Source organism: Oncorhynchus keta, chromosome 2, assembly GCF_023373465.1.
Source record: "Oncorhynchus keta strain PuntledgeMale-10-30-2019 chromosome 2, Oket_V2, whole genome shotgun sequence".
Taxonomy (NCBI): Eukaryota; Metazoa; Chordata; class Actinopteri; order Salmoniformes; family Salmonidae; genus Oncorhynchus; species Oncorhynchus keta.
Genome location: NC_068422.1, coordinates 17690758 through 17716906, shown reverse-complemented (window position 1 = coordinate 17716906; position 26149 = coordinate 17690758). Strand labels below are relative to the sequence as shown.

The following is a 26149-nucleotide window of genomic DNA, read 5'->3' as shown; positions in this document are numbered from 1 at the left end:
TCTTCAATCTGAATATTGGTGTTTTTAAGAGTGTTGTTAAAACACTTTTGGGGGTTTCAGTGCATGTAAAAGGCAGCATCAAAATCATTTCTCATACAGGGTTGGGTTGACTAGGTATCGCCTTTCCTTTTCAATGGTTTAGAAATGCAAATGATTTATATCCTAAATATTCATTGATGATAAGGGCCTATGGAGAATATTTATTTTCTCAATGCTTTATTTAGACAGATTAGGGGTAGTAAGATGGTACATTGGAATTTTGCCCACTCAACCACACAGCCACACTGTAAGAAGTGATTCTGGGGTGAATTATAATCGACAACAAAAAAACAACCAACATAATCCAAATGAATTAGATACACGTCACCCCTCTTCCCACGACGACCGGGGTTCCCTGCTCCAACCCTTCAATCTGTTTCTCCCACCGATCTCTACCTCCTCTGTCATTTCAGAACTGTCTCAATAAAGTGTTGAAATATCTTACAAAATAAAATAATGCAAGTCATTTAAATTATTTGTTGATTTAATTTTACCAAAATAATGTAAGAAGGAATCCAACTTAATATGTTGCTCAAAATGTAAGTATCTTTTATGAGGATAACAAAAGAGAGAGAAAATTGAGTGATTGAACTCATTAGAAGCCTGTGGGTTTAAAAACCTTTTTTTTTAGAGTTTCTAGTATAATTCTATATTAGTATGAAGCTTGCTGTGCCATGAGTTGGAATGGATCATGATGAATATGGGAAGCACAACTGTCAGGCAAATTGACGTTCAATGAGGACAGCACCCATTCCAATATTCATGACTGTCAATGGAAGATGCAGAATCCTCAATTCTAGCAGTTCAACCTTCAGTTATTGCTGGTGGCTTGAATACTTTGCTTAAAAAAGCCTGTCAACACTGTATTAAATGGAAAATGATCAAGTACATAAAACAATGTTAAACATTAAAACACCAGACAAAGGGATCGAATTCTGCACGAGACAGATTTCAACACATCATAATGGAGAGTGTAAAAGAGACAAGCTGTGCATCCCAAATGGCACCCTATTCCCTACACAGTGCAAGCTATGAGTCCTTGTCAAATGTAGTAGACTAAATAGAGAATAAGTTGCCATTTACAACGCAGGCTAGAACAGTCATGATCTGATCTTTCTGACAGAAAAGCAGTGGCTCTGCTCACTTGAATTTCTAAAATCCCTGGTGTCAAAGAATTGGGATGATGGTTTAACTGAGCAGGAGCATTTGGAATGGGACACGAGATTGGTTGACCTCTTACCCCTCGGGAAAAAATGTTCTGTGCAATCTGACGCACAGATCTCATAAGAGGGACAAACACAGGTTAAAAGCCCATCCATTCATTCCATCGCCTGATTGTTAGAACAGAGAGATTCAGAGCACACAACATAAATGAGATGGGAGAAGGCTCAAATATTTATGGACCCCAACCACTCCCATGCACTTCACTACAGACCGGGGTTCAAATACTATTTGAAATACTGTCAAACACTTTGGGTGGGCTTGAATGAGCTCTTCTGTTGCGAGCTAACCCTATCCACCTGGCACTCCAGGCAAGATCAATTGAATGCACAAGGCATTTAAAATAGGTCTGCACTCAACCACTCACTGGTAGATTAGAAAAGTGTGTGTGTGTGTGTGTGTGTGTGTGTGTGTGTGTGTGTGTGTGTGTGTGTGTGTGTGTGTGTGTGTGTGTGTGTGCGTGTGCGTGCGTGCGTGCGTGCGTGCGCGTGCGTGCGTGTGTGTGTGTGTGTGCGTGTGTGAACATCACTCACTGGTAGAAGTCAGCTTTCTTCACGGCCTCCTCACATCTCTTCAGTGTTGTGCTGTGTTGGTTCTGTAGGGACTGCAGGTCCACCATGGCCTTCATACACTGCAGCTTCAGATGCTCGTAGTCCTGGCCTGACTTGGTGTTTGGCCTGGTTCTCACACACGCACACACAAATGGATGCACACACACACACGAGAGATGACAGAAAAGAGTGACGTATCAGTACCAAGCACCCCAGGAGCAGATTAAAGTGCAGAACACTATGGTGTGGGTGTGTGGTTATGAGAGAGGTGGGGACGAGAAGCTTCATTCAAAATACATACTTTTGTTTAATGTTTTAATAGAGTTTCTGAGCTCACAAAATGTGGATCCCATTTAGCGTCGCCTTTTTTTGCCTTTACATTTACATTAACATTTAAGTCATTACTTCTCTGCTTCTGGCGGTAGAGTGACTGGAGGAATAAAGAGGTGGTCATCCCTGGTGAGGGTGTTATCTGTTGGCTGAGGGTGGTCATCCCTGGTGAGGGTGTTCATCCCTGGTGAGGGTGTTATCTGTTGGCTGAGGGTGGTCATCCCTGGTGAGGGTGTTATCTGTTGGCTGAGGGTGGTCATCCCTGGTGAGGGTGTTCATCCCTGGTGAGCGTGTTATCTGTGGGCTGAGGGTGGTCATCCCTGGTGAGGGTGTTATCTGTTGGCTGAGGGTGGTCATCCCTGGTGAGGGTGTTCATCCCTGGTGAGCGTGTTATCTGTTGGCTGAGGGTGGTCATTCCTGGTGAGGGTGTTATCTGTTGGCTGAGGGTGGTCATCCCTGGTGAGGGTGTTATCTGTTGGCTGAGGGTGGTCATCCCTGGTGAGGATGTTCATCCCTGGTGAGCGTGTTATCTGTTGGCTGAGGGTGGTCATCCCTGGTGAGGGTGTTATCTGTTGGCTGAGGGTGTTCATCCCTGGTGAGCGTGTTATCTGTTGGCTGAGGGTGGTCATCCCTGGTGAGGGTGTTCATCCCTGGTGAGGGTGTTATCTGTTGGCTGAGGGTGGTCATCCCTGGTGAGGGTGTTCATCCCTGGTGAGCGTGTTATCTGTTGGCTGGGGGTGGTCATCCCTGGTGAGCGTGTTATCTGTTGGCTGAGGGTGGTCATCCCTGGTGAGGGTGTTATCTGTTGGCTGAGGGTGGTCATCCCTGGTGAGGGTGTTATCTGTTGGCTGAGGGTGGTCATCCCGTGGTGAGCGTGTTATCTGTTGGCTGAGGGTGGTCATCCCTGGTGAGCGTGTTATCTGTTGGCTGAGGGTGGTCATCCCTGGTGAGGGTGTTATCTGTTGGCTGAGGGTGGTCATCCCTGGTGAGGGTGTTATCTGTTGGCTGAGGGTGGTCATCCCTGGAGAGGGTGTTCATCCCTGGTGAGGGTGTTATCTGTTGGCTGAGGGTGGTCATCCCTGGTGAGGGTGTTATCTGTTGGCTGAGGGTGGTCATCCCTGGTGAGGGTGTTCATCCCTGGTGAGGGTGTTATCTGTTGGCTGAGGGTGGTCATCCCTGGTGAGGGTGTTATCTGTTGGCTGAGGGTGGTCATCCCTGGTGAGCGTGTTATCTGTTGGCTGAGGGTGGTCATCCCGTGGTGAGCGTGTTATCTGTTGGCTGAGGGTGGTCATCCCTGGTGAGCGTGTTCATCCCTGGTGAGGGTGTTATCTGTTGGCTGAGGGTGGTCATCCCTGGTGAGGGTGTTATCTGTTGGCTGAGGGTGGTCATCCCTGGTGAGGGTGTTCATCCCTGGTGAGGGTGTTATCTGTTGGCTGAGGGTGGTCATCCCTGGTGAGGGTGTTATCTGTTGGCTGAGGGTGGTCATCCCTGGTGAGGGTGTTCATCCCTGGTGAGGGTGTTATCTGTTGGCTGAGGGTGGTCATCCCTGGTGAGGGTGTTATCTGTTGGCTGAGGGTGGTCATCCCTGGTGAGGGTGTTCATCCCTGGTGAGGGTGTTATCTGTTGGCTGAGGGTGGTCATCCCTGGTGAGGGTGTTATCTGTTGGCTGAGGGTGGTCATCCCTGGTGAGGGTGTTCATCCCTGGTGAGGGTGTTATCTGTTGGCTGAGGGTGGTCATCCCTGGTGAGGGTGTTATCTGTTGGCTGAGGGTGTTCATCCCTGGTGAGGGTGTTATCTGTTGGCTGAGGGTGGTCATCCCAGGTGAGCGTGTTATCTGTTGGCTGAGGGTGGTCATCCCTGGTGAGCGTGTTATCTGTTGGCTGAGGGTGGTCATCCCTGGTGAGGGTGTTATCTGTTGGCTGAGGGTGGTCATCCCTGGTGAGCGTGTTATCTGTTGGCTGAGGGTGGTCATCCCTGGTGAGCGTGTTATCTGTTGGCTGAGGGTGGTCATCCCTGGTGAGGGTGTTATCTGTTGGCTGAGGGTGGTCATCCCTGGAGAGGGTGTTCATCCCTGGTGAGGGTGTTATCTGTTGGCTGAGGGTGGTCATCCCTGGTGAGGGTGTTATCTGTTGGCTGAGGGTGGTCATCCCTGGTGAGGGTGTTCATCCCTGGTGAGGGTGTTATCTGTTGGCTGAGGGTGGTCATCCCTGGTGAGCGTGTTATCTGTTGGCTGAGGGTGGTCATCCCGTGGTGAGCGTGTTATCTGTTGGCTGAGGGTGGTCATCCCTGGTGAGCGTGTTATCTGTTGGCTGAGGGTGGTCATCCCTGGTGAGGGTGTTCGTCCCTGGTGAGCGTGTTATCTGTTGGTTGAGGGTGGTAATCCCGTGGTGAGCATGTTATCTGTTGGCTGAGGGTGGTCATCCCCTGGTGAGCGTGTTATCTGTTGGCTGAGGGTGGTCATCCCGTGGTGAGCGTGTTATCTGTTGGCTGAGGGTGGTCATCCCTGGTGAGCGTGTTATCTGTTGGCTGAGGGTGGTCATCCCTGGTGAGGGTGTTATCTGTTGGCTGAGGGTGGTCATCCTTGGTGAGGGTGTTATCTGTTGGCTGAGGGTGGTCATCCCTGGTGAGGGTGTTATCTGTTGGCTGAGGGTGGTCATCCCTGGTGAAGGTGTTATCTGTTGGCTGAGGGTGGTCATCCCTGGTGAGGGTGTTCATCCCTGGTGAGCGTGTTATCTGTTGGTTGAGGGTGGTCATCCCGTGGTGAGCGTGTTATCTGTTGGCTGAGGGTGGTCATCCCTGGTGAGCGTGTTATCTGTTGGCTGAGGGTGGTCATCCCTGGTGAGCGTGTTATCTGTTGGCTGAGGGTGGTCATCCCTGGTGAGGGTGTTATCTGTTGGCTGAGGGTGGTCATCCCTGGTGAGGGTGTTATCTGTTGGCTGAGGGTGGTCATCCCTGGTGAGGGTGTTATCTGTTGGCTGAGGGTGGTCATCCCTGGTGAGGGTGTTATCTGTTGGCTGAGGGTGGTCATCCCTGGTGAGGGTGTTCATCCCTGGTGAGCGTGTTATCTGTTGGCTGAGGGTGGTCATCCCTGGTGAGGGTGTTATCTGTTGGCTGAGGGTGGTCATCCCTGGTGAGGGTGTTATCTGTTGGCTGAGGGTGGTCATCCCTGGTGAGGGTGTTATCTGTTGGCTAAGGGTGGTCATCCCTGGTGAGGGTGTTCATCCCTGGTGAGCGTGTTATCTGTTGGTTGAGGGTGGTCATCCCTGGTGAGTGTGTTATCTGTTGGCTGAGGGTGGTCATCCCTGGTGAGGGTGTTATCTGTTGGCTGAGGGTGGTCATCCCTGGTGAGGGTGTTATCTGTTGGCTGAGGGTGGTCATCCCTGGTGAGGGTGTTCATCCCTGGTGAGGGTGTTATCTGTTGGCTGAGGGTGGTCATCCCTGGTGAGGGTGTTATCTGTTGGCTGAGGGTGGTCATTCCTGGTGAGCGTGTTATCTGTTGGCTGAGGGTGGTCATCCCTGGTGAGCGTGTTATCTGTTGGCTGAGGGTGGTCATCCCTGGTGAGGGTGTTATCTGTTGGCTGAGGGTGGTCATCCCTGGTGAGCGTGTTATCTGTTGGCTGAGGGTGGTCATCCCTGGTGAGGGTGTTCATCCCTGGTGAGGGTGTTATCTGTTGGCTGAGGGTGGTCATCCCAGGTGAGCGTGTTATCTGTTGGCTGAGGGTGGTCATCCCTGGTGAGCGTGTTATCTGTTGGCTGAGGGTGGTCATCCCTGGTGAGGGTGTTATCTGTTGGCTGAGGGTGGTCATCCCTGGTGAGCGTGTTATCTGTTGGCTGAGGGTGGTCATCCCTGGTGAGGGTGTTCATCCCTGGTGAGGGTGTTATCTGTTGGCTGAGGGTGGTCATCCCTGGTGAGCGTGTTATCTGTTGGCTGAGGGTGGTCATCCCTGGTGAGGGTGTTCATCCCTGGTGAGGGTGTTATCTGTTGGCTGAGGGTGGTCATCCCTGGTGAGCGTGTTATCTGTTGGCTGAGGGTGGTCATCCCTGGTGAGGGTGTTATCTGTTGGCTGAGGGTGGTCATCCCTGGTGAGCGTGTTATCTGTTGGCTGAGGGTGGTCATCCCTGGTGAGGGTGTTCATCCCTGGTGAGGGTGTTATCTGTTGGCTGAGGGTGGTCATCCCTGGTGAGCGTGTTATCTGTTGGCTGAGGGTGGTCATCCCGTGGTGAGCGTGTTATCTGTTGGCTGAGGGTGGTCATCCCTGGTGAGCGTGTTATCTGTTGGCTGAGGGTGGTCATCCCTGGTGAGGGTGTTCATCCCTGGTGAGGGTGTTATCTGTTGGCTGAGGGTGGTCATCCCTGGTGATCGTGTTATCTGTTGGCTGAGGGTGGTCATCCCGTGGTGAGCGTGTTATCTGTTGGCTGAGGGTGGTCATCCCTGGTGAGCGTGTTATCTGTTGGCTGAGGGTGGTCATCCCTGGTGAGGGTGTTATCTGTTGGCTGAGGGTGGTCATCCCTGGTGAGGGTGTTCATCCCTGGTGAGGGTGTTATCTGTTGGCTGAGGGTGGTCATCCCTGGTGAGGGTGTTATCTGTTGGCTGAGGGTGGTCATCCCTGGTGAGCGTATTATCTGTTGGCTGAGGGTGGTCATCCCTGGTGAGGGTGTTATCTGTTGGCTGAGGGTGGTCATTCCTGGTGAGCGTGTTATCTGTTGGCTGAGGGTGGTCATCCCTGGTGAGCGTGTTATCTGTTGGCTGAGGGTGGTCATCCCTGGTGAGGGTGTTATCTGTTGGCTGAGGGTGGTCATCCCTGGTGAGCGTATTATCTGTTGGCTGAGGGTGGTCATCCCTGGTGAGGGTGTTCATCCCTGGTGAGGGTGTTATCTGTTGGCTGAGGGTGGTCATCTCTGGTGAGCGTGTTATCTGTTGGCTGAGGGTGGTCATCCCTGGTGAGGGTGTTATCTGTTGGCTGAGGGTGGTCATCCCTGGTGAGCGTGTTATCTGTTGGCTGAGGGTGGTCATCCCTGGTGAGGTGTTCATCCCTGGTGAGGGGGTTATCTGTTGGGTGAGGGTGGTCATCCCTGGTGAGGGTGTTATCTGTTGGCTGAGGGTGGTCATCCCGTGGTGTGCGTGTTATCTGTTGGCTGAGGGTGGTCATCCCTGGTGAGCGTGTTATCTGTTGGCTGAGGGTGGTCATCCCTGGTGAGGGTGTTATCTGTTGGCTGAGGGTGGTCATCCCTGGTGAGGGTGTTCATCCCTGGTGAGGGTGTTATCTGTTGGCGGAGGGTGGTCATCCCAGGTGAGCGTGTTATCTGTTGGCTGAGGGTGGTCATCCCTGGTGAGCGTGTTATCTGTTGGCTGAGGGTGGTCATCCCTGGTGAGGGTGTTATCTGTTGGCTGAGGGTGGTCATCCCTGGTGAGCGTATTATCTGTTGGCTGAGGTGGTCATCCCTGGTGAGGGTGTTCATCCCTGGTGAGGGTGTTATCTGTTGGCTGAGGTGGTCATCCCAGGTGAGCGTGTTATCTGTTGGCTGAGGGTGGTCATCCCTGGTGAGCGTTTTATCTGTTGGCTGAGGGTGGTCATCCCTGGTGAGGGTGTTATCTGTTGGCTGAGGGTGGTCATCCCTGGTGAGGGTGTTATCTGTTGGCTGAGGTGGTCATCCCTGGTGAGGGTGTTCATCCCTGGTGAGGGTGTTATCTGTAGGCTGAGGGTGGTCATCCCTGGTGAGCGTGTTATCTGTTGGCTGAGGGTGGTCATCCCGTGGTGAGCGTGTTATCTGTTGGCTGAGGGTGGTCATCCCTGGTGAGCGTGTTATCTGTTGGCTGAGGGTGGTCATCCCTGGTGAGGGTGTTATCTGTTGGCTGAGGGTGGTCATCCCTGGTGAGGGTGTTATCTGTTGGCTGAGGGTGGTCACCCCTGGTGAGGGTGTTCATCCCTGGTGAGAGTGTTATCTGTTGGCTGAGGGTGGTCATCCCTGGTGAGCGTGTTATCTGTTGGCTGAGGGTGGTCATCCCGTGGTGAGCGTGTTATCTGTTGGCTGAGGGTGGTCATCCCTGGTAAGCGTGTTATCTGTTGGCTGAGGGTGGTCATCCCTGGTGAGGGTGTTATCTGTCGGCTGAGGGTGGTCATCCCTGGTGAGGGTGTTATCTGTTGGCTGAGGGTGGTCATCCCTGGTGAGGGTGTTATCTGTTGGCTGAGGGTGGTCATCCCTGGTGAGGGTGTTATCTGTTGGCTGAGGGTGGTCATCCCTGGTGAGCGTGTTATCTGTTGGCTGAGGGTGGTCATCCCTGGTGAGGGTGTTATCTGTTGGCTGAGGGTGGTCATCCCTGGTGAGCGTATTATCTGTTGGCTGAGGGTGGTCATCCCTGGTGAGGGTGTTATCTGTTGGCTGAGGGTGGTCATTCCTGGTGAGCGTGTTATCTGTTGGCTGAGGGTGGTCATCCCTGGTGAGCGTGTTATCTGTTGGCTGAGGGTGGTCATCCCTGGTGAGGGTGTTATCTGTTGGCTGAGGGTGGTCATCCCTGGTGAGCGTATTATCTGTTGGCTGAGGGTGGTCATCCCTGGTGAGGGTGTTCATCCCTGGTGAGGGTGTTATCTGTTGGCTGAGGGTGGTCATCCCTGGTGAGCGTGTTATCTGTTGGCTGAGGGTGGTCATCCCTGGTGAGGGTGTTATCTGTTGGCTGAGGGTGGTCATCCCTGGTGAGCGTGTTATCTGTTGGCTGAGGGTGGTCATCCCTGGTGAGGGTGTTCATCCCTGGTGAGGGTGTTATCTGTTGGCTGAGGGTGGTCATCCCTGGTGAGCGTGTTATCTGTTGGCTGAGGGTGGTCATCCCGTGGTGAGCGTGTTATCTGTTGGCTGAGGGTGGTCATCCCTGGTGAGCGTGTTATCTGTTGGCTGAGGGTGGTCATCCCTGGTGAGGGTGTTATCTGTTGGCTGAGGGTGGTCATCCCTGGTGAGGGTGTTCATCCCTGGTGAGGGTGTTATCTGTTGGCGGAGGGTGGTCATCCCAGGTGAGCGTGTTATCTGTTGGCTGAGGGTGGTCATCCCTGGTGAGCGTGTTATCTGTTGGCTGAGGGTGGTCATCCCTGGTGAGGGTGTTATCTGTTGGCTGAGGGTGGTCATCCCTGGTGAGCGTATTATCTGTTGGCTGAGGGTGGTCATCCCTGGTGAGGGTGTTCATCCCTGGTGAGGGTGTTATCTGTTGGCTGAGGGTGGTCATCCCAGGTGAGCGTGTTATCTGTTGGCTGAGGGTGGTCATCCCTGGTGAGCGTTTTATCTGTTGGCTGAGGGTGGTCATCCCTGGTGAGGGTGTTATCTGTTGGCTGAGGGTGGTCATCCCTGGTGAGGGTGTTATCTGTTGGCTGAGGGTGGTCATCCCTGGTGAGGGTGTTCATCCCTGGTGAGGGTGTTATCTGTAGGCTGAGGGTGGTCATCCCTGGTGAGCGTGTTATCTGTTGGCTGAGGGTGGTCATCCCGTGGTGAGCGTGTTATCTGTTGGCTGAGGGTGGTCATCCCAGGTGAGCGTGTTATCTGTTGGCTGAGGGTGGTCATCCCTGGTGAGGGTGTTATCTGTTGGCTGAGGGTGGTCATCCCTGGTGAGGGTGTTATCTGTTGGCTGAGGGTGGTCACCCCTGGTGAGGTGTTCATCCCTGGTGAGAGTGTTATCTGTTGGCTGAGGGTGGTCATCCCTGGTGAGCGTGTTATCTGTTGGCTGAGGGTGGTCATCCCGTGGTGAGCGTGTTATCTGTTGGCTGAGGGTGGTCATCCCTGGTAAGCGTGTTATCTGTTGGCTGAGGGTGGTCATCCCTGGTGAGGGTGTTATCTGTCGGCTGAGGGTGGTCATCCCTGGTGAGGGTGTTATCTGTTGGCTGAGGGTGGTCATCCCTGGTGAGGGTGTTATCTGTTGGCTGAGGGTGGTCATCCCTGGTGAGGGTGTTATCTGTTGGCTGAGGGTGGTCATCCCTGGTGAGGGTGTTCATCCCTGGTGAGCGTGTTATCTGTTGGTTGAGGGTGGTCATCCCGTGGTGAGCGTGTTATCTGTTGGCTGAGGGTGGTCATCCCCTGGTGAGCGTGTTATCTGTTGGCTGAGGGTGGTCATCCCTGGTGAGGGTGTTATCTGTTGGCTGAGGGTGGTCATCCCTGGTGAGGGTGTTATCTGTTGGCTGAGGGTGGTCATCCCTGGTGAGGGTGTTATCTGTTGGCTGAGGGTGGTCATCCCTGGTGAGGGTGTTCATCCCTGGTGAGGGTGTTATCTGTTGGCTGAGGGTGGTCATCCCTGGTGAGCGTGTTATCTGTTGGCTGAGGGTGGTCATCCCTGGTGAGGGTGTTATCTGTTGGCTGAGGGTGGTCATCCCTGGTGAGGGTGTTATCTGTTGGCTGAGGGTGGTCATCCCTGGTGAGGGTGTTCATCCCTGGTGAGGGTGTTATCTGTTGGCTGAGGGTGGTCATTCCTGGTGAGCGTGTTATCTGTTGGCTGAGGGTGGTCATCCCTGGTGAGCGTGTTATCTGTTGGCTGAGGGTGGTCATCCCTGGTGAGGGTGTTATCTGTTGGCTGAGGGTGGTCATCCCTGGTGAGCGTGTTATCTGTTGGCTGAGGGTGGTCATCCCTGGTGAGGGTGTTCATCCCTGGTGAGGGTGTTATCTGTTGGCTGAGGGTGGTCATCCCAGGTGAGCGTGTTATCTGTTGGCTGAGGGTGGTCATCCCTGGTGAGCGTGTTATCTGTTGGCTGAGGGTGGTCATCCCTGGTGAGGGTGTTATCTGTTGGCTGAGGGTGGTCATCCCTGGTGAGCGTGTTATCTGTTGGCTGAGGGTGGTCATCCCTGGTGAGGGTGTTCATCCCTGGTGAGGGTGTTATCTGTTGGCTGAGGGTGGTCATCCCTGGTGAGCGTGTTATCTGTTGGCTGAGGGTGGTCATCCCGTGGTGAGCGTGTTATCTGTTGGCTGAGGGTGGTCATCCCTGGTGAGCGTGTTATCTGTTGGCTGAGGGTGGTCATCCCGTGGTGAGCGTGTTATCTGTTGGCTGAGGGTGGTCATCCCTGGTGAGCGTGTTATCTGTTGGCTGAGGGTGGTCATCCCTGGTGAGGGTGTTATCTGTTGGCTGAGGGTGGTCATCCCTGGTGAGGGTGTTATCTGTTGGCTGAGGGTGGTCATCCCTGGTGAGGGTGTTCATCCCTGGTGAGGGTGTTATCTGTTGGCTGAGGGTGGTCATCCCTGGTGAGCGTGTTATCTGTTGGCTGAGGGTGGTCATCCCGTGGTGAGCGTGTTATCTGTTGGCTGAGGTGGTCATCCCTGGTGAGCGTGTTATCTGTTGGCTGAGGGTGGTCATCCCGTGGTGAGCGTGTTATCTGTTGGCTGAGGGTGGTCATCCCTGGTGAGCGTGTTATCTGTTGGCTGAGGGTGGTCATCCCTGGTGAGGGTGTTATCTGTTGGCTGAGGGTGGTCATCCCTGGTGAGGGTGTTATCTGTTGGCTGAGGGTGGTCACCCCTGGTGAGGGTGTTCATCCCTGGTGAGAGTGTTATCTGTTGGCTGAGGGTGGTCATCCCTGGTGAGCGTGTTATCTGTTGGCTGAGGGTGGTCATCCCGTGGTGAGCGTGTTATCTGTTGGCTGAGGGTGGTCATCCCTGGTAAGCGTGTTATCTGTTGGCTGAGGGTGGTCATCCCTGGTGAGGGTGTTATCTGTCGGCTGAGGGTGGTCATCCCTGGTGAGGGTGTTATCTGTTGGCTGAGGGTGGTCATCCCTGGTGAGGGTGTTATCTGTTGGCTGAGGGTGGTCATCCCTGGTGAGGGTGTTATCTGTTGGCTGAGGGTGGTCATCCCTGGTGAGGGTGTTCATCCCTGGTGAGCGTGTTATCTGTTGGTTGAGGGTGGTCATCCCGTGGTGAGCGTGTTATCTGTTGGCTGAGGGTGGTCATCCCCTGGTGAGCGTGTTATCTGTTGGCTGAGGGTGGTCATCCCTGGTGAGGGTGTTATCTGTTGGCTGAGGGTGGTCATCCCTGGTGAGGGTGTTATCTGTTGGCTGAGGGTGGTCATCCCTGGTGAGGGTGTTATCTGTTGGCTGAGGGTGGTCATCCCTGGTGAGGGTGTTATCTGTTGGCTGAGGGTGGTCATCCCTGGTGAGGGTGTTCATCCCTGGTGAGCGTGTTATCTGTTGGTTAAGGGTGGTCATCCCTGGTGAGCGTGTTATCTGTTGGCTGAGGGTGGTCATCCCTGGTGAGGGTGTTATCTGTTGGCTGAGGGTGGTCATCCCTGGTGAGGGTGTTATCTGTTGGCTGAGGGTGGTCATCCCTGGTGAGGGTGTTCATCCCTGGTGAGGGTGTTATCTGTTGGCTGAGGGTGGTCATTCCTGGTGAGCGTGTTATCTGTTGGCTGAGGGTGGTCATCCCTGGTGAGCGTGTTATCTGTTGGCTGAGGGTGGTCATCCCTGGTGAGGGTGTTATCTGTTGGCTGAGGGTGGTCATCCCTGGTGAGCGTGTTATCTGTTGGCTGAGGGTGGTCATCCCTGGTGAGGGTGTTCATCCCTGGTGAGGGTGTTATCTGTTGGCTGAGGGTGGTCATCCCAGGTGAGCGTGATATCTGTTGGCTGAGGGTGGTCATCCCTGGTGAGCGTGTTATCTGTTGGCTGAGGGTGGTCATCCCTGGTGAGGGTGTTATCTGTTGGCTGAGGGTGGTCATCCCTGGTGAGCGTGTTATCTGTTGGCTGAGGGTGGTCATCCCTGGTGAGGGTGTTCATCCCTGGTGAGGGTGTTATCTGTTGGCTGAGGGTGGTCATCCCTGGTGAGCGTGTTATCTGTTGGCTGAGGGTGGTCATCCCGTGGTGAGCGTGTTATCTGTTGGCTGAGGGTGGTCATCCCTGGTGAGCGTGTTATCTGTTGGCTGAGGGTGGTCATCCCTGGTGAGGGTGTAATCTGTTGGCTGAGGGTGGTCATCCCTGGTGAGGGTGTTATCTGTTGGCTGAGGGTGGTCATCCCTGGTGAGGGTGTTCATCCCTGGTGAGGGTGTTATCTGTTGGCTGAGGGTGGTCATCCCTGGTGAGGGTGTTATCTGTTGGCTGAGGGTGGTTATCCCTGGTGAGGTGTTATCTGTTGGCTGAGGGTGGTCATCCCTGGTGAGGGTGTTCATCCCTGGTGAGCATGTTATCTGTTGGCTGAGGGTGGTCATCCCTGGTGAGCGTGTTATCTGTTGGTTGAGGTGGTCATCCCGTGGTGAGCGTGTTATCTGTTGGCTGAGGTGGTCATCCCTGGTGAGGATGTTCATCCCTGGTGAGCGTGTTATCTGTTGGCTGAGGGTCGTCATCCCCTGGTGAGCGTGTTATCTGTTGGCTGAGGGTGGTCATCCCTGGTGAGGTGTTATCTGTTGGCTGAGGGTGGTCATCCCTGGTGAGGATGTTCATCCCTGGTGAGCGTGTTATCTGTTGGCTGAGGGTGGTCATCCCTGGTGAGGGTGTTATCTGTTGGCTGAGGGTGGTCATCCCTGGTGAGGATGTTATCTGTTGGCTGAGGGTGGTCATCCCTGGTGAGGGTGTTATCTGTTGGCTGAGGGTGGTCATCCCTGGTGAGGATGTTCATCCCTGGTGAGCGTGTTATCTGTTGGCTGAGGGTGGTCATCCCTGGTGAGGGTGTTATCTGTTGGCTGAGGGTGGTCATCCCTGGTGAGGATGTTATCTGTTGGCTGAGGGTGGTCATCCCTGGTGAGGGTGTTATCTGTTGGCTGAGGGTGGTCATCCCTGGTGAGGGTGTTCATCCCTGGTGAGCGTGTTATCTGTTGGCTGAGGGTGGTCATCCCCTGGTGAGCGTGTTATCTGTTGGCTGAGGGTGGTCATCCCTGGTGAGGGTGTTATCTGTTGGCTGAGGGTGGTCATCCCTGGTGAGGGTGTTCATCCCTGGTGAGCGTGTTATCTGTTGGCTGAGGGTGGTCATCCCTGGTGAGGGCGTTATCTGTTGGCTGAGGGTGGTCATCCCTGGTGAGCGTGTTATCTGTTGGCTGAGGGTGTTCATCCCTGGTGAGGGTGTTATCTGTTGGCTGAGGGTGGTCATTCCTGGTGAACGTGTTATCTGTTGGCTGAGGGTGGTCATCCCTGGTGAGCGTGTTATCTGTTGGCTGAGGGTGGTCATCCCTGGTGAAGGTGTTATCTGTTGGCTGAGGGTGGTCATCCCTGGTGAGGGTGTTATCTGTTGGCTGAGGGTGGTCATCCCTGGTGAGGGTGGTCATCCCTGGTGAGGGTGTTATCTGTTGGCTGAGGGTGGTCATCCCTGGTGAGGGTGTTATCTGTTGGCTGAGGGTGGTCATCCCTGGTGAGGGTGTTATCTGTTGGCTGAGGGTGGTCATCCCTGGTGAGGGTGTTATCTGTTGGCTGAGGGTGGTCATCCCTGGTGAGGGTGTTCATCCCTGGTGAGCGTGTTATCTGTTGGTTAAGGGTGGTCATCCCTGGTGAGCGTGTTATCTGTTGGCTGAGGGTGGTCATCCCTGGTGAGGGTGTTATCTGTTGGCTGAGGGTGGTCATCCCTGGTGAGGGTGTTATCTGTTGGCTGAGGGTGGTCATCCCTGGTGAGGGTGTTCATCCCTGGTGAGGGTGTTATCTGTTGGCTGAGGGTGGTCATTCCTGGTGAGCGTGTTATCTGTTGGCTGAGGGTGGTCATCCCTGGTGAGCGTGTTATCTGTTGGCTGAGGGTGGTCATCCCTGGTGAGGGTGTTATCTGTTGGCTGAGGGTGGTCATCCCTGGTGAGCGTGTTATCTGTTGGCTGAGGGTGGTCATCCCTGGTGAGGGTGTTCATCCCTGGTGAGGGTGTTATCTGTTGGCTGAGGGTGGTCATCCCAGGTGAGCGTGATATCTGTTGGCTGAGGTGGTCATCCCTGGTGAGCGTGTTATCTGTTGGCTGAGGGTGGTCCTCCCTGGTGAGGGTGTTATCTGTTGGCTGGGGGTGGTCATCCCTGGTGAGCGTGTTATCTGTTGGCTGAGGGTGGTCATCCCTGGTGAGGGTGTTCATCCCTGGTGAGGGTGTTATCTGTTGGCTGAGGGTGGTCATCCCTGGTGAGCGTGTTATCTGTTGGCTGAGGGTGGTCATCCCGTGGTGAGCGTGTTATCTGTTGGCTGAGGGTGGTCATCCCTGGTGAGCGTGTTATCTGTTGGCTGAGGGTGGTCATCCCTGGTGAGGGTGTAATCTGTTGGCTGAGGGTGGTCATCCCTGGTGAGGGTGTTATCTGTTGGCTGAGGGTGGTCATCCCTGGTGAGGGTGTTCATCCCTGGTGAGGGTGTTATCTGTTGGCTGAGGGTGGTCATCCCTGGTGAGGGTGTTATCTGTTGGCTGAGGGTGGTTATCCCTGGTGAGGGTGTTATCTGTTGGCTGAGGGTGGTCATCCCTGGTGAGGGTGTTCATCCCTGGTGAGCATGTTATCTGTTGGCTGAGGGTGGTCATCCCTGGTGAGCGTGTTATCTGTTGGTTGAGGGTGGTCATCCCGTGGTGAGCGTGTTATCTGTTGGCTGAGGGTGGTCATCCCTGGTGAGGATGTTCATCCCTGGTGAGCGTGTTATCTGTTGGCTGAGGGTCGTCATCCCCTGGTGAGCGTGTTATCTGTTGGCTGAGGGTGGTCATCCCTGGTGAGGGTGTTATCTGTTGGCTGAGGGTGGTCATCCCTGGTGAGGATGTTCATCCCTGGTGAGCGTGTTATCTGTTGGCTGAGGGTGGTCATCCCTGGTGAGGGTGTTATCTGTTGGCTGAGGGTGGTCATCCCTGGTGAGGATGTTATCTGTTGGCTGAGGGTGGTCATCCCTGGTGAGGGTGTTATCTGTTGGCTGAGGGTGGTCATCCCTGGTGAGGATGTTCATCCCTGGTGAGCGTGTTATCTGTTGGCTGAGGGTGGTCATCCCTGGTGAGGGTGTTATCTGTTGGCTGAGGGTGGTCATCCCTGGTGAGGATGTTATCTGTTGGCTGAGGGTGGTCATCCCTGGTGAGGGTGTTATCTGTTGGCTGAGGGTGGTCATCCCTGGTGAGGGTGTTCATCCCTGGTGAGCGTGTTATCTGTTGGCTGAGGGTGGTCATCCCCTGGTGAGCGTGTTATCTGTTGGCTGAGGGTGGTCATCCCTGGTGAGGGTGTTATCTGTTGGCTGAGGGTGGTCATCCCTGGTGAGGGTGTTCATCCCTGGTGAGCGTGTTATCTGTTGGCTGAGGGTGGTCATCCCTGGTGAGGGCGTTATCTGTTGGCTGAGGGTGGTCATCCCTGGTGAGCGTGTTATCTGTTGGCTGAGGGTGTTCATCCCTGGTGAGGGTGTTATCTGTTGGCTGAGGGTGGTCATTCCTGGTGAACGTGTTATCTGTTGGCTGAGGGTGGTCATCCCTGGTGAGCGTGTTATCTGTTGGCTGAGGGTGGTCATCCCTGGTGAAGGTGTTATCTGTTGGCTGAGGGTGGTCATCCCTGGTGAGGGTGTTATCTGTTGGCTGAGGGTGGTCATCCCTGGTGAGGGTGGTCATCCCTGGTGAGGGTGTTATCTGTTGGCTGAGCGTGGTCATCCCTGGTGAGGGTGTTATCTGTTGGCTGAGGGTGGTCATCCCTGGTGAGGGTGTTCATCCCTGGTGAGGGTGTTATCTGTTGGCTGAGGGTGGTCATCCCTGGTGAGGGTGTTATCTGTTGGCTGAGGGTGGTCATCCCTGGTGAGGGTGTTCATCCCTGGTGAGGGTGTTATCTGTTGGCTGAGGGTGGTCATCCCTGGTGAGGGTGTTATCTGTTAGCTGAGGGTGGTCATCCCTGGTGAGCGTGTTATCTGTTGGCTGAGGGTGGTCATCCCGTGGTGAGGGTGTTATCTGTTGGCTGAGGGTGATCATCCCTGGTGAGCGTGTTCATCCCTGGTGAGGGTGTTATCTGTTGGCTGAGGGTGGTCATCCCTGGTGAGGGTGTTATCTGTTGGCTGAGGGTGGTCATCCCTGGTGAGGGTGTTCATCCCTGGTGAGGGTGTTATCTGTTGGCTTAGGGTGGTCATCCCTGGTGAGCGTGTTATCTGTTGGCTGAGGGTGGTCATCCCGTGGTGAGCGTGTTATCTGTTGGCTGAGGGTGATCATCCCTGGTGAGCGTGTTATCTGTTGGCTGAGGGTGGTCATCCCTGGTGAGGGTGTTATCTGTTGGCTGAGGGTGTTCATCCCTGGTGAGCGTGTTATCTGTTGGCTGAGGGTGGTCATCCCTGGTGAGCGTGTTATCTGTTGGCTGAGGGTGGTCATCCCTGGTGAGGGTGTTATCTGTTGGCTGAGGGTGGTCATCCCTGGTGAGGGTGGTCATCCCTGGTGAGCGTGTTATCTGTTGGCTGAGGGTGGTCATCCCTGGTGAGGGTGTTATCTGTTGGCTGAGGGTGGTCATCCCTGGTGAGGGTGTTATCTGTTGGCTGAGGGTGGTCATCCCTGGTGAGGGTGTTATCTGTTGGCTAAGGGTGGTCATCCCTGGTGAGGGTGTTATCTGTTGGCTGAGGGTGGTCATCCCTGGTGAGCGTGTTATCTGTTGGCTGAGGGTGGTCATCCCTGGTGAGGGTGTTATCTGTAGGCTGAGGGTGGTCATCCCTGGTGAGCGTGTTATCTGTTGGCTGAGGGTGGTCATCCCTGGTGAGGGTGTTATCTGTTGGCTGAGGGTGGTCATCCCTGGTGAGGGTGTTATCTGTTGGCTGAGGGTGGTCATCCCTGGTGAGCGTGTTATCTGTTGGCTGAGGGTGGTCATCCCCTGGTGAGCGTGTTATCTGTTGGCTGAGGGTGGTCATCCCTGGTGAGCGTGTTATCTGTTGGCTGAGTGTCTGTCTAGAACGGTTCTAAGTGATGTCAGTCAAGTACATCGCCTGGCTCTGTAGTGAGTCCTGTACCTACAGTAGCTATAGTGCTTCTGTCTCTTATTATATTGGAATAATCCACCCCCATCGAAGGTGGTCCCAGGTGAAGGCCAGGCTCTGTCTATAGTGAGGGTTGCAGGGAAAGGGTTCCCTAACTTCTTCCCTCAGGTCTTCACCCTTCCAGCATTGAGGAACATCCCGTGCAAAAGCACTGTTCATGACACAAACTGTTCACACGCCTCTTGTTGGCGGACAGAACATTTTGCATCAGTTATCGACACACAAATATCATACCACCCCCCCAATAAATGCTAACCTCCCATTATTATAATGGTGAGAGGTTAGCATGTCTTGGGGGTATGGTATTTGTGCGCCTAACTATCTCACTCATCATTATTCATGATTCATTCCGGACTATCTATAACCATGCTAGCATCCACATTAATGTGTTTAGAAATATATTCTATTCTTTTTTATTTTCTATTCTATTCATTTGTATTGGGCACAAAATAATCTGAAACACAACCAAAACAAACAGCAAATGCATCCAACAAAATTGTAGAGCCGACCCCTCTAGGGGGGCATCCCACCGTTTGGGAATCCCCGGTGTAGAGTAGTGTAACTGCAATATCTACAGCGGTTCTGTCTCTACCAAGAGTTCTACTGTACCTGCAGTCATCGAAGGTGGTGCCGGGTGAGGACAGGGCCAGGCGTTTACGCAGCTCGTCCCTCTCGCGGGTCACCTGTCTCAGCTGGAACAGAACCGCCTCCATCTTCTCACTCATCTGACCGTGGCGGTTCTCCATATGGGCTGGAGGAGGGGACGAGGCTTGACCCATGGTACCTGTCACAGTCAGACTGTCACTGATGGCTAGGGCCCTTACACCGACATAGATGATGTGAAGTGCATAGGGCAATAGGGTCAATTTGGGATTGGGCCTCAGAAGACATAAGAAGATTCAAGGCAAAAATTGAGACAGAGATCGCTCTTTCCACAGTCAGCATACTGCAGGTGGCAAGGGCCCTTACCCGACATAGGCCCAATGCCAAATCGACCCCTAAACCCTCCTCCCTGCCCTACGCATTTGTGGAGATCTGAGAGGATTTGATGTGGTGAAAGTTACCTCCACCTAGCCCATCAAAGGTCAAGACGAAGCTATAACTATATTGTTTATTAGGCTGCACCTGTCAAATCCTCTCAGATCTCCAGAAGCGCATAGATGTGGATTTGGAGGACTCTTGAGGCAACATTGGAGATTAAGAGTGCTTGTGTCATACTTAGGAGACTCTGCTAGCTAGCCAACAGCTAACAGCTAGCCAACGTCTACTGAATAGAACTCAACAACCCGGTCGCATTCACAGGTAGCATCACATTTTCATTTCATTACAGTACAACGGTTTGATTTGTTTGATCGTAGCTAGCTACATAGCTAGCTACATAGCCGTCTTTGTATCAAAGATAATTGTGTAGTCTAGAGCGATTTTCTAGGTTAGCTAGCCAGCTATTGTCGTTCTTTTAACGCAACGTAATGTAAACAACACTGCTAGCTAGCCAGCTAGCCCCCGAATAGCAGCCCTGCAGAAACTATTACACTCAACGGAACGACTTGATTAGTGTAGTGTCAACAACGCAGCTACTGCCAGCTAGCCTACTTCAGCAGTACTGTATCATTTTAATCATTTTAGTCAATAAGATTCTTGCTACGTAAGCTTAACTTTCTGAACATTCGAGACGTGTAGTCCACTTGTCATTCCAATCTCCTTTGCATTAGCGTAGCCTCTTCTGTAGCCTGTCAACTATGTGTCTGTCTATCCCTGTTCTCTCCTCTGCACAGACCATACAAACGCTCCACACCGCGTGGGCCGCGGCCACCCTAATCTGGTGGTCCCAGCGCGCACGACCCACGTGGAGTTCCAGGTCTCCGGTAGCCTCTGGAACTGCCGATCTGCGGCCAACAAGGCAGAGTTCATCTCAGCCTATGCCTCCTCCAGTCCCTCGACTTCTTGGCACTGACGGAAACATGGATCACCACAGACAACACTGCTACTCCTACTGCTCTCTCTTCGTCCGCCCACGTGTTCTCGCACACCCCGAGAGCTTCTGGTCAGCGGGGTGGTGGCACCGGGATCCTCATCTCTCCCAAGTGGTCATTCTCTCTTTCTCCCCTCACCCATCTGTCTATCGCCTCCTTTGAATTCCATGCTGTCACAGTTACCAGCCCTTTCAAGCTTAACATCCTTATCATTTATCGCCCTCCAGGTTCCCTCGGAGAGTTCATCAATGAGCTTGATACCTTGATAAGCTCCTTTCCTGAGGACGGCTCACCTCTCACAGTGCTGGGCGACTTTAACCTCCCCACGTCTACCTTTGACTCATTCCTCTCTGCCTCCTTCTTTCCACTCCTCTCCTCTTTTGACCTCACCCTCTCACCTTCCCCCTACTCACAAGGCAGGCAATACGCTCGACCTCATCTTTACTAGATGCTGTTCTTCCACTAACCTCATTGCAACTCCCCTCCAAGTCTCCGACCACTACCTTGTATCCTTTTCCCTCTCGCTCTCATCTAACACCTCCCACACTGCCCCTACTCGGATGGTATCGCGCCGTCCCAACCTTCGCTCTCTCTCCCCCGCTACTCTCTCTTCTTCCATCCTATCATCTCTACCCTCTGCTCATACCTTCTCCAACCTATCTCCTGATTCTGCCTCCTCAACCCTCCTCTCCTCCCTTTCTGCATCCTTTGACTCTCTATGTCCCCTATCCTCCAGGCCGGCGCGGTCCTCCCCTCCCGCCCCGTGGCTCGACGACTCATTGCGAGCTCACAGAACAGGGCTCCGGGCAGCTGAGCGGAAATGGAGGAAAACTCGCCTCCCTGCGGACCTGGCATCCTTTCACTCCCTCCACTCTACATTTTCCTCCTCTGTCTCCTCTGCTGCTAAAGCCATTTTCTACCACTCTAAATTCCAAGCATCTGCCTCTAACCCTAGGAAGCTCTTTGCCACCTTCTCCTCACTCCTGAATCCTCCTCCCCCTCCCCCCCTCCTCCCTCTCTGCAGATGACTTCGTCAACCATCTTGAAAAGAAGGTCGACGACATCCGATCCTCGTTTGCTAAGTCAAACGGCACCGCTGGTTCTGCTCACACTGCCCTACCCTGTGCTCTGACCTCTTTCTCCCCTCTCTCTCCAGATGAAATCTCGCGTCTTGTGACGGCCGGCCGCCCAACAACCTGCCCGCTTGACCCTATCCCCTCCTCTCTTCTCCAGACCATTTCCGGAGACCTTCTCCCTTACCTCACCTCGCTCATCAACTCATCCCTGACCGCTGGCTACGTCCCTTCCGTCCTCAAGAGAGCGAGAGTTGCACCCCTTCTGAAAAAACCTACACTCAATCCCTCCGATGTCAACAACTACAGACCAGTATCCCTTCTTTCTTTTCTCTCCAAAACTCTTGAACGTGCCGTCCTTGGCCAGCTCTCCCGCTATCTCTCTCTGAATGACCTTCTTGATCCAAATCAGTCAGGTTTCAAGACTAGTCATTCAACTGAGACTGCTCTTCTCTGTATCACGGAGGCGCTCCGCACCGCTAAAGCTAACTCTCTCTCCTCTGCTCTCATCCTTCTAGACCTATCGGCTGCCTTCGATACTGTGAACCATCAGATCCTCCTCTCCACCCTCTCCGAGTTGGGCATCTCCGGCGCGGCCCAAGCTTGGATTGCGTCCTACCTGACAGGTCGCTCCTACCAGGTGGCGTGGCGAGAATCTGTCTCCTCACCACGCGCTCTCACCACTGGTGTCCCCCAGGGCTCTGTTCTAGGCCCTCTCCTATTCTCGCTATACACCAAGTCACTTGGCTCTGTCATAACCTCACATGGTCTCTCCTATCATTGCTATGCAGACGACACACAATTAATCTTCTCCTTTCCCCCTTCTGATGACCAGGTGGCGAATCGCATCTCTGCATGTCTGGCAGACATATCAGTGTGGATGACGGATCACCACCTCAAGCTGAACCTCGGCAAGACGGAGCTGCTCTTCCTCCCGGGGAAGGACTGCCCGTTCCATGATCTCGCCATCACGGTTGACAACTCCATTGTGTCCTCCTCCCAGAGCGCTAAGAACCTTGGCGTGATCCTGGACAACACCCTGTCGTTCTCAACTAACATCAAGGCGGTGGCCCGTTCCTGTAGGTTCATGCTCTACAACATCCGCAGAGTACGACCCTGCCTCACACAGGAAGCGGCGCAGGTCCTAATCCAGGCACTTGTCATCTCCCGTCTGGACTACTGCAACTCGCTGTTGGCTGGGCTCCCTGCCTGTGCCATTAAACCCCTACAACTCATCCAGAACGCCGCAGCCCGTCTGGTGTTCAACCTTCCCAAGTTCTCTCACGTCACCCCGCTCTCTCCACTGGCTTCCAGTTGAAGCTCGCATCTGCTACAAGACCATGGTGCTTGCCTACGGAGCTGTGAGGGGAACGGCACCTCAGTACCTCCAGGCTCTGATCAGGCCCTACACCCAAACAAGGGCACTGCGTTCATCCACCTCTGGCCTGCTCGCCTCCCTACCACTGAGGAAGTACAGTTCCCGCTCAGCCCAGTCAAAACTGTTCGCTGCTCTGGCCCCCCAATGGTGGAACAAACTCCCTCACGACGCCAGGACAGCGGAGTCAATCACCACCTTCCGGAGACACCTGAAACCCCACCTCTTTAAGGAATACCTAGGATAGGATAAGTAATCCTTCCCACCCCCCCTTCAGATTTAGATGCACTATTGTAAAGTGACTATTCTACTGGATGTCATAAGGTGAATGCACCAATTTGTAAGTCGCTCTGGATAAGAGCGTCTGCTAAATGACTTAAATGTAAATGTAAATGTCATGACATACATAAGCCAAACAATCCAAAGTAAAGTAGCACATCGTTATTATGAATAATGTGACAACAATAATCAACAAACCAGGGGGCAAAATGTGGCACATGACGTCTTCATGACTACGTTTAAAGAGGCAACCTGGGATTTAAACAATAACAAAGCGGACACACTGTTTTTTAACTAAGATCGAGGCAGTTAGCAGCTGAAGTCTTTAAGAACCAATGGCTACATACCATTCATTTGGATGTAACAATCCCAGATGGCCCCTTTAACCGTTGACTTGTGAGTGTAATCAGTCCAACACTCCAGCCATGTCTCAATTCATTCAATCAAAGGGCCTATGTTGCAGTGTTGACATAAACAAAACAGCTCTATATGTTTTCTTTCTGGACCTCTGACTGAAGACAACAACAAGCACCACAACAGAGTCCTGCGTCCCTCTCCTCTTTCAGTAGCTCTCCCCTGCAGGGCAATCCCTTTGGCCTCCACCCAAATGACACCTCATTCCCTATATAGTGCACTACTTGTGACCAGGCCCCATAGGGCTCTGGTAAAATGTAGTGCACCATGTAGGGAATAGGGTGCCATTTGGTACACAGCCTCTATCTCTCTCCCTCAGAGAGAGAATGGCTCACTGAAAACCATTCTGGGGGGTTGGTGGATTGCTTTTGTAAATCCTTTCACATCTGTGTAATCACTTGTTTGTGCTGACTGAAAGTCAGAAATGGCGTGCTGTCTGGTTGGTTAGCCAGTTCTCTGGACCACATTCACCTAGTTTCCTAATCCGTAAGAACGATACATTTATATTCAAACATTCATACTATTACAGGATTTTTCCAGAAATCCTAGTTGGAGGATTCTGGATTTCCTGTTTATTTCCGCCTGATTCCAGGAATATTCCAACTTGAGTTTCTAGCAAACCTGGGAATTTTGCAACCCTACTACTGCCAAAAGAGAGAAACCCATCCAGGCTCACCTGCGCTACTGAGGGAAGTGCTGCTTTCAGAGTCAGACGGCATGGTAGACAAAACACTGTAGGTGGACCCTGCCAAACAGGACACAAAGAGATTAAAGTCAGTCCATTTATACAATACATCCTTACTGTTCATCAAAACAAAAATGTGTCTGGAAGTTGACTAATTCAAACATGTAACTGTAACTAATCTGATGTACGTAAGAAGTGTGTTGTACCGGCCTGACTGTTTTGTGTTTGTGATTCAATAAAATGTTTGATATTAAACATAAAAATAAACGGGAAATGTGTATTTTTGCTGTCTGTGAAATCCCAACGCTGTTGACACCACACATTTATAGTGACATTCATTAATCAAGCTCTGATTACATCAGCACCTTGGGTGTGATAAAAGTGCTACACAAATTAAATGTATTATCATTATTATCTATAGTATCGTAGCCTACTGTAGTATTGTGCCTCAATACTGTTTATTACTCAGTGACTAACTACACTACACATGCTTGGTTGAGTTTAAAGGGGTTATTCATAGATCAGTAAAATACTTTGGTTCAACTTCAGATGAGAGACAGATGAGAGACAGACAGACGACAGGCAGACAACAGACAGACAGAGGACAGACGGACAGACAGACAACAGACAGACAGAGGACAGACGGACAGGCAGACAACAGACAGACAGAGGACAGACGGACAGACAGACAACAGACAGACAGAGGACAGACGGACAGGCAGACAACAGACAGACAGAGGACAGACGGACAGACGACAGGCAGACAACAGACAGACAGAGGACAGACGGACAGGCAGACAACAGACAGACAGAGGACAGACGGACAGGCAGACAACAGACAGACAGAGGACAGACGGACAGGCAGACAACAGACAGACAGAGGACAGACGGACAGGCAGACAACAGACAGACAGAGGACAGACGGACAGACGACAGGCAGACAACAGACAGACAGAGGACAGACGGACAGACAGACAACAGACAGACAGAGGACAGACGGACAGGCAGACAACAGACAGACAGAGGACAGACGGACAGACGACAGGCAGACAACAGACAGACAGAGGACAGACGGACAGACAGACAACAGACAGACAGAGGACAGACGGACAGGCAGACAACAGACAGACAGAGGACAGACGGACAGACAGACAACAGACAGACAGAGGACAGACGGACAGGCAGACAACAGACAGACAGAGGACAGACGGACAGACAGACAACAGACAGACAGAGGACAGACGGACAGGCAGACAACAGACAGACAGAGGACAGACGGACAGACGACAGGCAGACAACAGACAGACAGAGGACAGACGGACAGACGACAGGCAGACAACAAACAGACAGAGGACAGTCAGAGGACAGACGGACAGACGACAGGCTTTGGTCGGGTCTGACAGAAGAGCCAGAGCACACGCCATCGACATCCAGATGACATACAACTGTGTTGAAGGGACAATCTGCAGTACAAACAACAACAAAGTGGACACCCCACCGCTGTTTGGGTAAACAGCTGAGGGATAGGAGCAATGTAACCACTCTCAAATGAATAGAGCTAAGGATGCAAGGTGGGATCATGGACTTACCAAGGTTGGAGGTTATACAGTGTTTGTTTACAATTACATTGTTTCCAAACAACGGAGCATTCTTATATTTTGGTTCTGATGGGGTACGACAGTTTAACTAAGCTAATGAGGCATTAATAAGTTATATTCTTGGTGCATACATTTTTGCACTTAAATGCATGATATTATATTCACTTAATTACTTATCTATTGTTGTTGCATTGTCTTGAAGGTGAACTTGCAAGAAAGCATTTCGTTGCATTATGTACTCCACATATATCATGTGTATATAACTAATAGAAATTGAAGAGACAGAATCATTAGATCACTTGTTTTGGTACTGCTTGTTTTTGGTCACAGGTTCAGGAGTAGCTGAAGAATTACAACATTTATCTGAAGCTAACACTGCAAATAGCACTGCTGGGTGATTTGAAAAGTCGTAGTCAATCGATCAATAATATAATAATACTCTTAGAGAAATCTGTAGAAGCTATGAGAATAGAAAGGTTCAAAGGTTTTGTGAAACATCACAGCACGGTTGAAAAATATATGGCATGGATGGTGTTCAGAGATGGATGGGAGGGGTTGAGTGTATCTGTAGGGTTAGACTAAAAATAACAAAAAACAAGATAAACAATGTAAAATATACTGTCCGTAGAATGTAAATAGTATGTTTAAGCTGCAAGTAGAAGTATTGTTGTCCATTAGTTTACTCCAATTATCAAGAAGGAATGCAGAAACCGCTCCGCTATTTCCTGGTTTCTAAAACTCAAATAGTTTGCCTA

At 52.4% G+C, this 26149-nt stretch overlaps 1 protein-coding gene across 4 annotated transcripts in view; it reads right to left on the bottom strand.

The window, feature by feature from the left end:
* Nucleotides 1-26149, bottom strand: part of LOC118373514 (disks large homolog 5-like) — a 180904-nt gene that overhangs the window by 105934 nt on the left and 48821 nt on the right. For 3 of the 4 annotated variants that reach the window (XM_052473218.1, XM_052473222.1, XM_052473223.1), the window contains exons 2-4: nucleotides 23788-23856; nucleotides 18607-18781; nucleotides 1794-1937 (exon numbers count right to left, since the gene is read on the bottom strand). In XM_052473218.1, coding sequence (XP_052329178.1) covers nucleotides 1794-1937; nucleotides 18607-18781; nucleotides 23788-23856 — 388 coding nt within the window. The remainder of the gene's footprint in view (nucleotides 1-1793; nucleotides 1938-18606; nucleotides 18782-23787; nucleotides 23857-26149) is intronic. The other variant, XM_052473220.1, reaches the window with a different exon arrangement.